Source organism: Oxyura jamaicensis, chromosome 7 (genome assembly GCF_011077185.1).
Source record: "Oxyura jamaicensis isolate SHBP4307 breed ruddy duck chromosome 7, BPBGC_Ojam_1.0, whole genome shotgun sequence".
In the NCBI taxonomy this organism is placed as follows: Eukaryota; Metazoa; Chordata; class Aves; order Anseriformes; family Anatidae; genus Oxyura; species Oxyura jamaicensis.
Window position 1 is genome coordinate 13,230,585 of NC_048899.1, and position 17,904 is coordinate 13,248,488.

General features: G+C 40.0%; 1 protein-coding gene across 1 annotated transcript in view; it reads left to right on the plus strand.

Annotated features, from left to right (window-relative positions):
• The window catches only part of UBE2E3 (ubiquitin conjugating enzyme E2 E3), a 60,134-nt gene extending 43,441 nt beyond the window's left edge, over positions 1-16,693 (plus strand). The window contains exons 4-6 of the mRNA XM_035331603.1: positions 11,108-11,240; positions 12,410-12,557; positions 14,180-16,693. Of these exons, the coding sequence (XP_035187494.1) occupies positions 11,108-11,240; positions 12,410-12,557; positions 14,180-14,277 (379 nt within the window). The 3' untranslated portion in view covers positions 14,278-16,693. The remainder of the gene's footprint in view (positions 1-11,107; positions 11,241-12,409; positions 12,558-14,179) is intronic.
• Positions 16,694-17,904: the final 1,211 nt, after the last annotated feature.

The window sequence follows — 17,904 nt, forward strand, 5'->3', positions numbered from 1 at the left end:
AGTAAGTGGAAGTGATAGCGGCTCTGTTTCTTTGCACATCTGAAGGTCTTCCAGAGCCCACATCCCTACAGCATCGGCTGTAAAAGCAGGCTAACTGCTGAGGAGAAGCCTGCCTAATACACCCGTGCTGTATGTCTTCAGTGGAGAAACAGCATTTGCTTTTCAAGTACTGTCAATCTGCCCATGTTAAGCACTGAATTTACTTCAAAATTTATTGCTGCTTTGACAGCACTTCATTTTTGTGTCTTTTCGAGAGGAAGAACGTTTTTTTAAAATGTGTTGCAGTGACAAAGGGCACTTCGAAGAGCAGAGCATCCGTATCCCCTACTTTAGGCTCTTGCTTAGTGTCTTGTCTTGAAGGCTGAGGGGATTTCTTTTAGTAGAGAACATCAGTGCAACAAACTGAGAATTTAAAGGCAAAGAAGCTGCTCTCTAGACTTCAGTGTAACAGAATTAGACTTGACGCAGCATTTCTGTGTCTGTTTTTGATGGTAATGAACTTCAGGAAACAGTGAGGTAGTCTGGAAGCTCGGAGACTCAGTGAAGTGGCTAAAAGGTTGTCATTTAGCAACTGCCAGCCCCTGCTCCTCGTAGCAGCTACAGCCCTTTCTGACTCCAGCTGCGGTCTCCTGCTTCTTTCATTTTAAAAGTCCGAGCTGCAAACAAAACCACAATTCTTACAGTTGTTTAAACTAGGAGTGCTCTGTCTTCTTGGTAGCAAGATCTGCATGCTGGTTTTGGAGAACCTCCTAGAATCAGTCACACTGGTGTCTCTGAAAAGAAAGAAATGTGAAGTGGGTTTGGGAGCTGATCGTGTGAACGTGGGCTCTGTGAGATGCTCAACATCGTTTGAGAGCATGGTGGAATGGCTCTGTCGTCCAGATCCAACCAAATGGCACTTGTAAAGTAAGTGGCAAAGTTACTCTTATGATTAAACCAATACGTAAACATATTACAGGTACGTTTACCAGGCTTCAGTGCTTCTGTTACACCTTTCACATTCTTTTTTCCAATGTGGAGCTTTCAGCAATAATGCAGAACTGTGGATGCAACAACTCCTGGCAGTATAGAGAAGGTCGAGCTGTGGGTGAAATTCACATCACTTTGCTTGTCGGCTGAAGTAGATGGCTTGTGTGTGGATTCAACAGAGGTGGAAGACTTTTCTTCAGAATTCCTACACGGTTACCTGCTTTAATCTGCTGTTGAGAGTTGCATTGTATAAGTTTGAGCTTTTCCCCATAAAAGTCTTCCAAAAGCAGTTAATTAAGCTGTTTCTACTGCTATAAAGTCTGCGTTAAAGAGGCATAGATACAGTTGGGGAATGTCTTTGTGCATGAAGTGAGAAGGGTCAGTTTTATTTTTGAGAAATAGAGCCTTTTACTAGTTACAGAGGCTTCTGTCAGACTTCTGTGATTTCCAGTTAGCTATCCTACACAGGGAGCTGTGGCACTGCTTTTTCCTGTTTTGTTAGTCTGTACAGCCTTTGATGTGGAAATGAATGGAGGCAAGGGGGAGGAAGTATTTAAAGGGAATAGTAGAATTACATTAGGAAGAAAGTATATCCTGGATGGTTAGGAAGGCTGAACGGTGAACTGACTTAGAAGATGACAATACAGGCTTCTTTTGAGGGAAAATATTCAGTGCTTGCTATTTAAGAGCATGGATATAGGGCAGCATTCAGGAAGTTAGAGTGAAACAACTAAAAGCATAAGACCACTATGCATATGTGAAAAGATCATTAGATCTCTAAGTGGATGCTCCTTACACGGAGTATTAATGTGTTTCAATGTAGGCAGGCTGTCTTGACTGGCTGTTTTCCTCTCTCCTCCATCTGTGTGTGGGCAAACTGTAACTTTGTTGCTGAAGTTGAAAGCTGATTTCTGAAGAGGGAAAAGGGCAGCAATATTCATGTGAAGTAGTAAATGCCAGGAGGAGGAGGCTGGGAGGCTATGCCACGCTGACACCAGGAGCATTGGGTGCTCGTTTGGACAGGTGGCTGCAGCAAGCGTGACTTCCCAGCAATTCTCTCTCGCTTGGTCCTTCATGAGTCGCTTTGCAATGTTAGAAAAAAGTTCTTCCGTGACATTGACACCAATCCTAGAGTTTGCCTTTAGACTTGAATTCTTAGACTGTGACAATTCTCTAACGAACTAATGTGCTTTCTTTGTTCAAAAACACTGTTTATAGGTAGAATTCTTTTGAACTTTTGGCCAAAGATATATTTCTTAAGAAAGAAAATAAATCCACAGTGATTATGTGAAAAAAAAATACATTGGTCGGTATTTGAAATTGCTTAACAGTCAGGTACTTGGGGCAGACATCTGAGGACTTCATTTTTAACAGCTTTAATTGACTTGCAGCCTCAGTCTGTTGAAAATTTCCCTGTTATTGTTCATAGGCATGAACCTTTGTAAGCTGACTACATTTTTAAAGCCAGTTGTATTTTTAGATCAATTAGGTCCTGTAGTGAAATTGATTGTTTTAACTGTTCTTTCTTCCTAGGTCTAAGGTGCGTGTGTAAGGATGTTGAGAATAATACATTTTCATTTTTGACATTAAAGTTTTATTGAAAATACTGTTAGGAAATCCTAAACTTGATTCTTCAGTGTCACTTAACCTCCTGACTTGGAATTTTTGCAGTGAATGATGGGAGTTGACTGATGTGTGAAGTATGTGGGTGCCACAGAATTATTGAATGAGATACTAATAGTATGGTCTCAGTCCAGCACGTAAGGGAATGTTCTAGGATTTGGGAGATTTACCCTGCAGTCATACTCCACAGACTTTCTGGTTGAGATTAGGCAAACAATCCTGTGTCTGGTGCCTCAATTTTGTGTGTTCGTGGGTAGACACCTTAAACTATGGCTGTACGAGTCCTCAGGTACTGTGAGATTCTTTCAGTATGGATTGCTAACATCAGGTTGGATGGAGGCTATAATACATTACAAAAAAAAATAATACAAGTGTATACCAGATGAGTTTTGTTTGTGTTAGGGAGTTAAGAAGGATCCTGACTCATGGAAGATGAGCAAAGTTTGCCATGTTTCCTAAATACTGATTTGTCAGTAAGAAATTTTGACTGGAAGGAAAATCTGAACTGTATACTTGGTAGACTGATTTATTTGGCAAAGTGATTTGACCTTAGTACAAACTGAGCTTTATACCAATAGGAAGAAAATAGCGCACATTTTACCACTAGTGTTGCTAGTGTTTCAGTTGTGATGACAGGGAGCTCGTCTTTTATTTTATTCTAAACTATGAATTTATTATGAACACATGTTGAAATAGCAGATAATGTTTCCCTTTACTGACTCGCCTGCTCTATGTTTTAGTAGGTTGTGTGGGAAGTATTTGTGTTGTATGCGTGTGAAAAGGAGTTCCATGCGGATTTCAAGATGTTTAAAATAAACCTAACATTCAGCACGGACTTTCTTCATGCCATTGAGCCCTGTGATGTCTCTCGGGTTTTTTTGTTTTGTTTTGTTTTGTTTTGTTTAAAAAATAGTCTTACTTAGAAAACTTTCTATATATTGCCTGCATAGTAGGTATTTATTTACAGCTCCTCTGCAAAGAGCATGAACAGAATCAATCCAATAAATTTTGTTACCTGGTTTAAACGCGGTAATTCTGTTTTAGTTTATCAAACTTCATTCTGGAGATAGTTATTTTTCAAAACAAAAGTTGTGGGAATTTGACCTCTGTAAGTGGCTATGTTTGTTCTGGAAAATGGAGGGAACCTGAGTAGGCTTCTAACAGCAGCAAGAAAGGTCCTAGGAACTATCAGGAATACAAATAGGAAAGTTGAGCTATTGTAGCAATTAACGAGTTTTATGGGGGGTTTGGCATTGGAAAATCTATCTACTTTCCAAAATGCATTACTTGGGGTATAACAGCTGTGATGGAATTATCCAACGATTTGTTATCCATCTTTCTCTATTAACAGCAATGTATATTCTTCTACAATGGCAAGTTTAGCACTGGAGGTTTTAATAGTCTAAAACACAACAATCTGGCATCTTTCTCTTTAGGTTGATCAATAGCTGATCTGTACCCTGTTTCAGGTTCCCCTAATGGTATGATTTGATGTGAACCAAGTAGGAGCACATGATTACATTTCTAAACTGGGCCATGCAATCAGAAGTTTTTGCTCTTTATGCTGGCAGCAGGAGGACAGATGATACCTGAGTAGGCATAAAGCCTGGTGCTGCAAAGCGAATCCATTGACCTTTTTGGAACACGTGTGGTTTGGCAAAGTTGGTTGACGTTTCCTCTGAGTAGCCACACTGCTTTTGATCTGGTAGTAGGAGCTCTAAAGGTGGATTTACTGTTGCATCAGACCATGGCCTCAGGCACAAGTTCTGTGCTGGTTCACAACCAGCAGAATTAGCAGGGGATCCCTAAGTTAAAAATAGGCTTTTCTAGCAGTGATTTCTAGACTTTAGTCTTAAGGGCATGATAGACTTTAAGGACATGACAGAAGCGAAGGTTTGTACAGTGAACTAGACTCCATGTATCTTCAGTTACGTGGAGCCTCTGTGGATTGTTAGAAGCAGTAAATAACCTTTTTCAGCAAACAGGTGTAACAGTTCAGTGGCAGATAAAATAATACAAGTTACAGCTATATAAAGAACACAATAGACTGGAACTTTTTCTGTGTAAGAAATTACACGTAACCTGGGAGCCTTAAAAAGACCTTATCAAAAAGCAATTTCAAAAGGAATTTCATATATTGCTGTAGACAACCCACATGTCCTACCCTAGCAAAATGTTGTAATCCAAAAATTAGGGTTATATTTGAGGCTTTTGCTAATGAAAACAGTACACTTCCTGTGCATACGGGGTGTACTGCTCAGATGCTGGAAGAACAGGTGCTAAGGCACTGGCACTGATATTACAAACGCTGAGAATAAGAACTCCGGAAAGCCTTGTAAACTAGGCATTGAAAAACAAAGAAAATGGAAATTGTTGTCCGTGCTTCTTCGTTTTCTAAGATACTTAAAAACAGTACTAGAAGCCACAAAAGTATGCCTTTTAATTAATGTTCATTTAATTTGTTGTGCACTGTAAACAACACAAAGGAGAACCTTAAAAACTGGGAAAAGAGGATTAAGAAAAATGCTAATGGACAAATAGTCTTTAAAATGTTGAAAATATCAAAGCAGGCGAATAATGTGAGCAACAACAAAATGACATCTTTCCATTCCCATGTTTAACATTAAAATATAACTACTGGTATGTGATTTGTGCTCTCTCCAGGCTTCACAGAGTAACGCTATGAACTAAGCTTGCACTAGACAGAGATCCTTTGATTCCTTGTGAGATTTTTTTTTATTATTTTCTTTTCTGAATTACTAGCAGCATGGCAGGGTGTATCTAGATAAAAAGCTAGTGCAGTACAAGGTAGTGTATGAATACAGTGCTAGACAACCCTTTCTTACTGCATGGAGGTTGAGGAAGATTTTCAAATGCACTGAACCTGGAGGTTTGAGTTAGGAGCCGAGTTCCACGTATGGTCAGGGAAAAGCAGTTGTCACCAGAGGGAGATGGAGAACCTGTGAGTTAGGGCGTATCTGGATGCACCTTGTAAACTTGTAAATTTCAGTTCCTGAAGCTGCATTGTAGATTTGGCAAATCTCAGTATGTAGATTTATTAAGTGGATTTTTCAAGTACATAGTTGCAGAGCGTATTTAAGTGCAGTAATTGTTCCTTTCCTTAGTACCTTCACTTGACTTAAGGAAAAAACAAAAAAGTTATCTTACTCCTTTTGTAAGTAAGCACCGCCTGTACTTACATTGCTGTATAATTCGTAGGTAAACCATTGCAACCGACTCAGTGTGGCTGAGCAGTCTGTAAAGAGCTTAAGAATTTTTACTTTTGCCGAGTCTTATCTTGAGATAAGAGTTTGGGGAGGTTGCAGCAGGGGCTCCTTTTCCTTACATAGCTCTCACTCCATGCACCCAACTTAATTTGTTAGTAGCTCTCTACCTGGGGAGCCTGAGGAATCTGTAATGGTGGAAGCTTTGAAAGGCAGACATAGAAATACTCAGTAATTCGGAATTTAGTCATCCAGGAGTCAGTCACTCCTCTGCCAGAGCTTTGTGATACATCAGGATTTGTGCATGCTGGGGGTCTCCCACTTCAGTCTGTGCTGTGGCTCCCCAGCACCCCCAGGTTCTTTTGTTCTGTGGTACCAACCATGTTTCTTGTAATTTTGCTATCCGGAAAAATAGAATCAAAATCGTATACTCTACATGCTTTTGAAATAGCTGGAATTTCTATATTTTCCTGCTTTTCAGGGATGAGTGTATACATGAAAATATTATTTTATCATATATATTAACCATGACTTTTTAAAAAAAGAGCTGTAGATCTTCCTTGGAAAAATAAAATCAGCTGAATAATTTTCAAATGAGAAAACATAAATTTGCAGAACTTGCACCAATATTGTCAGATTTATGTTATTAGCTCTGTTTAAAAAAAAGGGTTTTTATCCCTTCGGTTATGTCCTATTACAGACCCAAATTGTTTCTCATAATAAAGCACAATACAGAATCAACATCAAATCTAGCTAAATTACATTTTCCTTCACCCTATTTCCTTGTAACTATCACAGCCTCAGTGCTATGAAGTTACATTCTGTCACCAAATTTGGAGCACTGTGTTTTAGAAGAGTGCTGTTGACAGTCAAAGTGCACTTAGTGAGTACAGAAAGCAGCATGCTACTAGCATCATGGAGATTGGAAATTTCTTGTCCTACTTTCTCATCCTGCAGCTGGTTCCATATGGGCAGCCTTAATGCATTTTGATGTAGTGAATTGTAACAAATGCTGAATTCTGATTTCTGTAACCAGCCTGTCAGGAGTCCAACAGACTCCTTACTGGTGTAAATGCTTCTGCAACTGTCTGGATGCTCATAGCACTGTGCTGGAAAAGCCACTCTTCATCTTTGTGAAACCTGAGAGTCAGGGTTCAGTAGTGTTAGGTTTAAAGGACCTGGTGTGACCCCATAGGCCCCTAGAGTTTAACCTCACGTCTTCTCAAATTTGCCTTCTGAAGTCACACTCGTAAATTAAATCTGTTCAGCTGACTAGCTCGGATGGAGTGCTGTTATAAATCCTTTGTCTTATCTTGATCAGGTATAGATCCCTCAGTGAAGCACATAATGAATATTTGCTTAGGAAGCAGATGTAGCTGGTTAACTTTATTCTGTCAATTTGTCTACTTTATTTAAAAAAAAAATCAATGCAGCTTCTATGTATTAAGTAGAAAGTCCTTAATTTTGTAAAGAATATTTTGTCATTTAATCTGCTGTGTTATTTTGTCTGATATTTTTTTTAGCCTGTATTTAAAGAAAGAAATTAATTGACTGCTTCTTCTGTTGAGAATATACCGATGCTCCCTTTATGGAATTTGTGATGCTCTGTAGCTAATTTAGGAGGACAGCAGGCTGGTAGCAGTCAACTGAACGTGTGCTGTGTAGCCAAAACACTGAAGTCATAGTCAGATCTGTTGCTCCATTAGGATCCCATATTTTAAAGGGCAGACTGGAAGAAGATGCTTTGTCAATATTGATTCATCTGGGGGAGTCAGAAGGAACTGAGTCTTCCTGTGATGAAGAAACAGGAAAGGAAAATGTCGTATTCCCCATCACAGTGCTCTGCCTTGTGTGGCAGACAGTGAGAGAGACTTCTAGGCAGTCACTCACCTCAAGTGTAGAGATTTAAGGTGAGATACTGGAAGCCTACGCTTGCTATAGGAGAGTGAGTGTCTGAAATAGCAGGAGAACTTCCAGGAATCAAGAGCTCAAATAGCGTCGCTAGAAGCACTTCTTGTACCAGCCTCTTCAGTGCCCCCAGAAGGAAGAGAGTACTTTTTCTGGATGTGAAGCATCAGTGAAATAAGAAATTGTCAACAGCGTGATGCTTCCTCATTCCCAGCTTTCAGCCCAGGGCTTTACCTGCCCTCCACGGGAAAGGATGAGTTGGGCTTGCACCAAGGAGTGGTGGTTCTGTCCGTGTGGCTTTCAGCAGCACCCAAGCAATGCTCTGCAGTGGCAAAGAGTCAAGGCAGCAGTGCTGGGGGTGCGAGCCAGGCATTGCTGGAGCCTGGGCTGCCCATCTACTCTGCTCTGCGCTTGTCCATGTCGGGGTAACCCCACGCTCCTGTCCTGGGGGAAGTTGCTGCAGAGGCTGAGGCAGCCCTGAATGGCACTGCTCTGTTTTGCTGAGCCTTAGAGAGGTTCTGAGAGAAACAAGTGCTGTTGTGTTTGCTTCCAAAAGAGATTACCTTGGTATGTATACAAAACACAAAGTAGTCTGTGGCTGTCTGAATGTGGTCTGGAGTGGAAATACACAAATAGCAGTAGCCAAGAGTGGTGTCTTGTCTCTGCTCTTTAATCTCGTCTCCACATGCCAGTAATAATGTAATTGCTGGGGGTTCTTAATGAAGCAGGTTTATCTTTAATACTACTGGAAGTGAGACACCACTTCAGCAGTTAAATAGAAATTTCACAAACCTCAATCAGGTGTAATGAAATTGTTCGATTTAACAATTTTCTCCTTTATCTGAGTGCATTTATTGTTACCGCTTGTATTACTTTTGACATTGCAGCAATCTTTTCTCAGTAGCAAGTTGAACGCAGCATTTCTTCCTCTTACAAGGAGAAGAATCCCCCTTCTCACATTATACCCTGATCCTTTTATATATTACTAGTCACAGCACATAAGAGGACAGCAGATAGTAACAGGCAGAGAGTTATTGCACTTAGCTTCTGGCTATTAACTGATAGATGCCCTTGTTCTGACTGGGTGAGTGATTACCAGATAGTTTGGCACCAGCCCGGATGCTATAGCTGCATTTAATTGTGACTGATTCATTGGGCTGAAATATGTCACTAATTTAATTCAGCTATTTCATTAATCTGATTGAACTGCATCCAGCCGTTAGAGGTGTATGAAAGAAAGGTATCTGACACACAAGGCAAGAACAGTAACCTCTGCATTAAACTATAAAACAGTCATTAGGACATCTAATGCTGAAACTGAATTGCTCCATAGAAACTTGGTTTGCAAGCATAATACTAATTAGCTATAAGCTTGATGAATGTCAAGAATTAATTAAAACATTGCAGTAGCCTATGTGGGTTTTAAATATTGTCATTATTGCCCCAATATTTTCAGTTCGTACACTAGTTGCTTTTTAGAGAGCATACGTGGAATTACCTTCTGGAGTGACTGAGGGTACAAATGGTTCATTATGTCATTGAAGGTGCACCTCCTTGCCTCTGATTTTTCCTTCTTTCCTAAATTGTATCTACAGTTTTTCTTCCACTTCTGTGCATGAATTGCACATAGAAAAGTAAGAGCTGTGGTTTTAGACCCAAACTTTATTTTGAAAGCACTTTTAGTCTTTCTTTCCTAGCTGTACTCTGGAGGCCAGCACATTGTCGTTACCTACTTTCATTTTGGCAACAGGAAAATAGCTATGGTTCCATCAAATGATTTTTTGTTTTTAATTAAATAGGATGTCAGCCAAAATCCGTGATTATTTTTACCCTGTTAATAAAAGGCCTGCAACAGTTTAGACATCTGGTACATGAAGCAGACACAAGAAAAAAATACGTTATGGGAAATTATGAATTGAAAGGCAATTCCTAATCAAAATCAGCTTTTGGTTATTTCTTGAATATGATCTTAATGAAAAAGTAGCCAAATTTTGATGGGGGAATAGTAGATGCATAGTGCAGACTGCTCATATTCCTTTTCTCTGATGAATGTCTCCACATGTTTGGCTACGTCGTAAGGATGAGTGTCCAGCACGCCAGTTGTAGACTGCATCCAGACAAATGCACGAGACAACATGACACGGGAAGAACCTTAACACTAGGAAGGCTCCTCTGCGTGTTGAGCAGCGCCAGAAACACAGACTCTCTGCCTGCAGCTTAGTACCCTGCTTCATGTGCAATCACATGTGACAGTCCTCAGCGCCTGTTCCATGGACCACAGAGGGAGAAAGTCAATGACACTTCTCCATGTGTCTGCAATGTGTAGGTAGTGCCTGCGAGGCTGCGAGGCAGGGAGGATTGAAAGGATCTTCTATGCTGCCGGGTTATTGACTTGTCTGTTTGGGTGTGATGGACCCACAGTGCCTCCGTGAGCTCAGCCGTGTTATTGTCTGCAGCAGTCAGCTTGGTTCTCAGCAGTTTGGATTCAAGGCCTTTTTTGTGGGAGCTTAGTTTCGTTTTTACACTGAGACTTGCTTACAGAAATGAGATTCTGCTTTGATTTTTTCTTTTTTTTTTTTTTCTTGTGAGGAGGTATAGAGAGCTACTGTGTTATAATAGCATGAACTACAGAAGTCAAGAAACTACTTGTTCATTATCCTTCATTTCAAAGTTTTAATTAATTATAGAACAGCCCTTTCACTAGTGAGAAATGTGTTCAGTGTGGTGCTTAAAATAAACTATTTTTGGCTAGTTGTCTAAATGCTGGTAGCCTGGAGGCATAATACACATATCCCCTGAACAAAACTTATTTGGATTGACAGTGTCGCAAGAAGCTCAGTTCCAGCTTACTGAAACCTGCCTCTCCCATCCCTAGTTGGAAAAGGGTGTTACATTTCACTCTGTAGCATGTGAAAAAAGTGGGAATAAATGTGTATCAATATATTTGTAGGTTAGGTTTTGTATGAAAATGTGATCAATTTAATACCTGAAGAAGATGAGTGTGGTTGAGATACACAACTCCTTTCATACAGAGATATTGTGTCATTGGAAAAATACGATGTAAAAGCTCAGAGCATACCATACGCTTGAGGAAACAGATGTGGGGGAGTGTTTTAGACTGACAGTCCAGCTGCTCATGGGTTCTCCATTCTATGTCCAGAGGCATGAGAGCCCAGGGACAGCGGAGTGCCCAGCTACTGTGTCTGTTTAAAACAATGAGCCCCCCGAAATCAGTTGGAAATCAGGCAGATGTTGAAGATAGGCCAGTAGCTCGTATTAAACAAAACAAAATAAATATAGAAGGAAATCCATAAAATACCTGTCTCAGAGGTAGATCTGACACTCTTTATCTTCTCTCTCTCCTTTCCTCTTCTTTTACGCAGTGCCGGCCCTAAAGGAGATAACATTTATGAATGGAGATCAACTATACTTGGACCTCCGGGTTCTGTATATGAAGGGGGCGTTTTTTTCCTGGATATCACATTTTCATCTGACTATCCATTCAAGCCACCAAAGGTAAGGGTAAGGTTTTAATTATGTTTGTTTTTTTTTTAACATATGAGAAGAATTTAACTTGTAGTAGATGAGTACTCAGCACCTTCTGAAAATCAAAATTTTTATGGTCACTTGAAAACTAAAGAGTTCAAAACCTTGGCTTGCAATTTCAGCAAATCACGTGTCTAATTTATTTCCTGAGTTCCACAATGAATACTGATTTCCAAGCCTTACCCAGTAATAAATTACATGATAATTCTGATCAAGAGTCAAGATACAAGAAACTACTTTTAACAGAAGACAGCACAAGTCCTTCTTATGCTTCCTTCATCTCATTCCAGCTTCTAAAATATGTGAAAGAAACTTTTTTCTATTATGAATCAGATTCTATATTATATATTTTCATGTTAGTGTCAGCAAAATAACAGAAAAATAAAAAAGAAATAGCATTTGACAGACAGACTAAGTATTATATTGTGACATGGAGCTGGGTAAATTATTGTGATGACTTCCATTATTGTAGAATGTCAAAATGTTTACTACTTGTTAGATCAGCAGCCTTGTTTGATAGTATTTTTCAGCAAAAGTTCTTTTTATAAAATGAAACCAATATTAACTTTAATTCAAGCTTAATTTCCTTGCGTAGAATCGGTACGGTCATTTAAGAAACCATAATTCGCTAACAGGTGTCAAAGAAGTTAGAGGGTGTTGCCTTTTCCCCTCCCTTAATGCCAAATTACAAATCTTGACCAGGGCACCAGAAAGGACGCTGCTGACATTCACAAACAGTAAATGCATTCTGTCACACAACATTTCTACAGCTTGTGGCTCTTGTGACTGTAACATTGTTATTGTAAATCCAGTATCTTTTTCCATTCCTTAAAGGACTACAGTATAAAGAATAATACATCCTCCTACGTATTTCACACTTGCCTGAAACTTTAAAAATTTAGAGTTCTTTACTAATATTATAATAAAGAGATGCAGAGATTTAAACAAATTCTTCATTATATATATATGACTGCAATAAATGCGCAATTTTCTGTTACAGAGTGTTGCTTTAGAAAATGAGCAGAGAGGAGCTGCTGCTCCAGAAGCTCTGCAGCTTGGGGAGTGCCCCTCAGGGACGAGGGGCAGCATTCCTACGTAACACTGAATGACTTTTTCTGTCTCTTGTGCTGCAATTCTAGGTTACTTTCCGTACCAGAATTTATCACTGCAACATCAACAGTCAGGGAGTCATCTGTCTGGATATCCTGAAGGACAACTGGAGCCCTGCTTTGACTATTTCAAAGGTCCTGCTGTCAATTTGTTCTCTTTTGACAGACTGCAACCCGGGTAAGGAGCTGATAGTTCTGGGCATCCACTCTTAGTCATTTGAATTATTTGCCATGGAATATATTTTGTATATTTGATTATATTTAGATTGAATCAAAGTTATTATTTTTAAAATCAGGGCTGAAACACTTCTGCTTGGATACAGTCCCACATTTAATGGTGATTCTCAGTCCTGTGATCCAACAGAAAGTAAATAGCATTAAGCCCATTTATTTCAAATGTGTGGTGGAGAAAATGAAGTCAGTGTCTTTGAAGGTCTGTATCCTAAAGGCTGTAGCAAATGAGTGGTAGATCCAGGAGTACAGCAAAGTCCTCTGAATTACAAACTCATAAATCATTCAGGTTGGAAAGGGACTGCAGGAAGTCCCTTTGTCTCAGGACAGCAATTGAAATGTTTGATCTTGCCAATGTGCAGGTGGCAAGGTTTAGGGAGATACTACCTTTTTCAGAGAGAGTTCCTTATTCCTGTTGGGAGGGGAGGAACTCCACTGGCATCTGTAAAATTCTCAGGAACATCTGTATGACCAGTGCCACTGTGCTATGAATGCTAATTGCCTTCAGTCAGCACAGGAACTGAGCGGTAGTGCCAAGATGACAGGTCATTCGCAGGAGGCTGGTAATGAGCAGGGAGAATTAGATTAGCCTCTTTGATACAGAAGTCTGATGACTCTTGACACAGTACAACTGGATCCCCTCAGTGTGTGTCCTATGGTCTTGACACCATAATGTACTCCAGCATTGTCCCAGCCCTGTGACGGGAGGATGCCAGCCTGCAAGTGCTGAGTGCCCTGTGCACCCAGATGCCCTTCCAAAGGAAGCAGGGTGCCTGGCTGGGAAGAGTGGTTGTGGTACAATTCATTCTGTCCATGACAGGGACAATGCTAAGACAGACTTGAGATGATGCCCCTTACAGGACACTTTCCCTGCAGGCAGGAGGTGGCTGCTTGGTGTATCCTGGAGTTAGGTACATGGAGCTTTTCAGTTGCAAAGAGTAGGCTCTGCTTACAAGGATCTTGATTTCTTTGAAGTTAGGAGCTGTTTTTTTCTGTGGTTCACCAGGAAAATGTCACACTTGTCTGTTGTTTCACCACCAGCAGCTGGCAGCAAGTCTGTCTGTCCAGCAGATGTTTACCATCCCTTAGCAGATCAGATCTTCTAAAAAATGGAAGACTTTTGGGGAAGGTTTTTATTTTCAAAACATCAGTTGCTTAAAAACATTGACAAAACTCGCCTGACGAAATGGTATCTGAATTGCTGGTGATCTTACAAAACTTCACATCAAGCCTTTTGTCAGCTTTTGGCTGAAAAGAATAGCTGTAACATTTGAACACAGGTGTCTGCTTGTCATCTGACACACTAATACACAGATAACCAAAACTGATTAAAGCATTTTTCTGTTCACTGTGCTTTGTGTGCTTTCTCTTGGAAATGTCTTGTATGCTAAGAGCCCCACTACATATCACAGCATTTTCTGGTGTAATAAAAATGATATTTTGTAATAGCTTCTGTATTTAAATCATGGTGGGTTTGTTGGTTTGTTTGTTTGTTCATTTGTTTTGTTATTGGATTGTTTTTTTTCATTGTAAAATGGTTTCTAATGCATTTTCTCCTGCCCTTTACAGCCGATCCTCTGGTTGGAAGCATAGCCACTCAGTATCTGACCAACAGAGCAGAACATGACAGGATAGCCAGACAGTGGACCAAGAGATATGCAACATAAACGACAAACTACTTGTGCAGTGTGAAGGTGCAGAAGGCAACTTTACAGTGTGCAACAAATCTTTATAGCCTTTACAATACGGACTTCTGTGTATATGTTATACTGATTCTACTCTGCTTTTATCCTTTTGAAGACTGGGATACTGCCCCCCAAAAAGGTAAATGCTATCAAGAGTAGAAATTTGTAGCTGTAGATTAGTTATGTTTAAAATGCCTACTTGCAAGTCTTGCTTCTTTGGGATATCAAAATGTATTTTGTGATGTACTAAGGATACTGTTCCTGAAGTCAACCAAATATTATAGTGCATTTTAGCCTAATTCATTATCTGTATGAAGTTATTAAAGGTAGCTGTAGATTACTAGGAATTATGTCATTTGTATTAAACCCAGATCTATTTCCAATATGTGGTACATGCTGTTGTGAAAACTGTTTTAACTTTTACCTTTGTCAGTTTGTAATGAAAGGATTTCCTTTTTCCCTTTGTAGCTCAGAGAGCACCCAGTGTATCATCTCAAACACAATAAACATGTTCCCCAAGGAGTAGTTTCTTTGTTTTCCTATTTTAAATTAATATTTGAAGAAATTTAATTATAGTAACAAGGCAGGGCCAATGTATCACAGATCCCTGTGGATAATCTTTAAATTAATATACATAAGCAAAGGCTTGCTATTAAATGTTTAATGCACCTGTGGATTGTTTAAGTTTTCCCTGTTTGTTTTTGTTTTGTTTTGTTTTTACAGAACAAATGTCATTTCTACAATTTCCTTAAATTTAATACTGCTCAGCTGTTTCTCAAGTTGGAATGAGAGCATTGCATATGCTTCCTCCAAAAGCTAATGTAGCTGGTTGCTTCAGGGCCAGACCCGTTCCTGTAACAGAGCGAGTCTTGCTACAAAGTCTTTTTGCAGGACCAGGGCCAAGTTACGCACAGTCTGGTGCTTTTGTGTCTAAGTAAAGCAAGTCGGACTTGCTCTGGAGAACTACAGTTGTCCATTGAAAATGGTCTTCCAAAGCACGATTAAACACTATCTTGTCTATCCAGAAAAGAAAGGAGTAGAATAAATTTGATTAGATAGTTACAACAGAAAAACAATTGTGGGGGATATTAACTTTTCTTAGTGAAAATGAAATATGTAAAACTTTTAGACTACTTTCCCTTCTCCCCTCTTCACCTTCTGGCTTGCAAATTTTGTAACATCTGTAAGTAACAAAGATACAGCTTTATAGTACATACAGTAGAGTCACTAATAGTTTTATAATTTAAGCTTTTGTAGGTTACCGGTCATGCTATCGATTATACAAAAAGAGATTTGGTCCCTTTAAATGATTTTTAAAATTACAATTAATTTTAAACTTCACTGCCTCCCTTACTACCTGGTGTTTTTGGAGATAATGTAGCACTTCCATCAATAAGATGCTCTGCTCACTTAATATATGAAAAATGAATGTTAAGTTTAAATATTAAAGCAATAGAAAAAATGGTAAAGATTAGATCTAAAGTTAGCCATCACTATATAGATCCCTGTTTTTTGTATCACATAACCTTTGACCATGAATTGCCCACCCTACTTTAAATATTTCTACAGATTCCTGAAGGTGGCTTGAAGAACTGTGTATCCCAAATATCTCAACCTAGAAGCCAGTCTCTCTTGATAGCTACAAAATAGCTTTAGAGTTCAGGTTTTAAAGTGCAAAAGGGAATGAGAAAACAGGGGATCTGGCAGGTGAATATGCCTAAGTCAGGTAACAGACTAATGCCAGGAGATGAAGTGCTGGAAATCACTGCTGATGGTGACCAGTTTCTCATTTTGTCATTGAACATGTGAGAAATAGCACAGATTGGCAAAGAAACAAGAGGCTATCACATCCGTGTTGGATATCTACAGACTGCTCACTGCTGTCCACTAGTGCACTGGTGTGTTATGCAGTGCTCACCACTCCAGTGACTTTCCAGTGAGGAGCAAACTGTGTGTTTCACATGCTAACTATGTTGCCTACAGAATTTACAGATATTTATATCATAAAATATTATGGTATAAAAATACAGGTTTTATTTTAATTTTAATGTATTTTGTTTTTGTATTGTACTGACAACTTCAAAGACCTAGGTGTACAAGTGGGATGCCTTGTTAGCGTTGCCCCATCTTGCCTTCCTTGCAATTGGATCCTTTACACTGAATTCCCATCCTTTTTTTTTTTTGTTGGTTTGTCATGATTCTGTTCTTTTTTAATGTAGTTTTTTTTTGTGTGTAAATTTTATATTTACTGAAGTAAAGGTTGTTTTTGTGTAAACATTTAAACTTTAAAAATAAAAAAAAAGAAAAGCTAATTTTGTTTCTCAAGTTCTCTCTGCTAAACCATGCAGTAGAAAGAAATTTGTATTGTTAAATAAATCAATTAGTTGTTAAATGCGAATGTGTGTCTGTTTTCATGGGGAAGAGATAAATCGCTGCCTGAAATATATCCAAAATGCCAGTTGCAAAGAGCATCTGGTGTTTCCAAACCTTTTCCTTTCCTGGCTGTGCCAGGGTAAATGCCGGACACTACCCCGTCACAGTGCTGATCCTGTTTTGCAGTTCAGTTTTTCAGGTCCATCTTCTATCACCCATCACCAGGCTATGTATTCAGGAGAATGCAAACGTAAACGATACAATTAAACAAACCACACGCCCCCTCTTGCCCTCCACTTTGGATGGCCTTTGGAGACACTCGCACTTGCTGATCTGCATTTGAGGCCCGTAGCTGGCGAGGGAAAGGAGTCACCCAGGGCCAGAAAGCTTCAAGTAGCCAGTGCGATGGGCCAGGCTCGCAAGGGGAGCAGGAACCGAGCCACCTGGGGGCTGCGCTGTATACTCCCCTTCCTCTGGGGGAAGGGGAACGTGGCCCTGCGATGCTGCCCAGCAGCCCATGCCCCGTGTGGGATGCTCTGGGGCAGTGGGCATTGTGAGCATGAAGATCGAGCTCTGGATGCTTATGTGAAAGCAAAAAGGCCTATGTGGGCATCCTGAACTACACAGCTTTAAAGGACTGTGAGGCTGGCCTGACTGGATGCGACTGGGCCATGAAATGGCATTGCATATGCAGCCCATGCTTCAGCCAGGGAAACATGCACTGGAGAGCCCAGCACTGCTTTGCCTGCATTATCCCTTTAACCTCTGCACAGTGGCACTGCTTGCATCAATATTGCACTGTGGCTCCTGGGCAGACCAGCACCTCCCCTTCCCTCCCTGGCCACCCAGGCTGGAGGTGGCTGCAGAGGAGCCCAAGACCACAGGAGAGATCAGAGTCAAATGTGTGCTGAAGGGAGAAGTAAGCCAAGCACAACTGCTTGTACTACGGCCTGACCTTGCTGAAATGTTGATGATAATTAGATACATTCAGCTATGGCTTAGGTGGAAGAGCAGATAATGAACTTGGCAAGTGATTGCTGAAATGTTTGCAGCACTTACAGGCTTTTGCTTTTCTATTCCTAAAGAGGGAAACCTGCTCTAGCGTGTTTTCCCCCAGTTCTCTGTGTGCATCTCTGCAGCGTGGTACTGTGAGTAGCTCTGTCACTGGTTAAAAGAGAAAGCATCTGCTGTGGCAAGAGTTGGGGAGATCCTTAATAACAAAAGCTGTCAGGATTA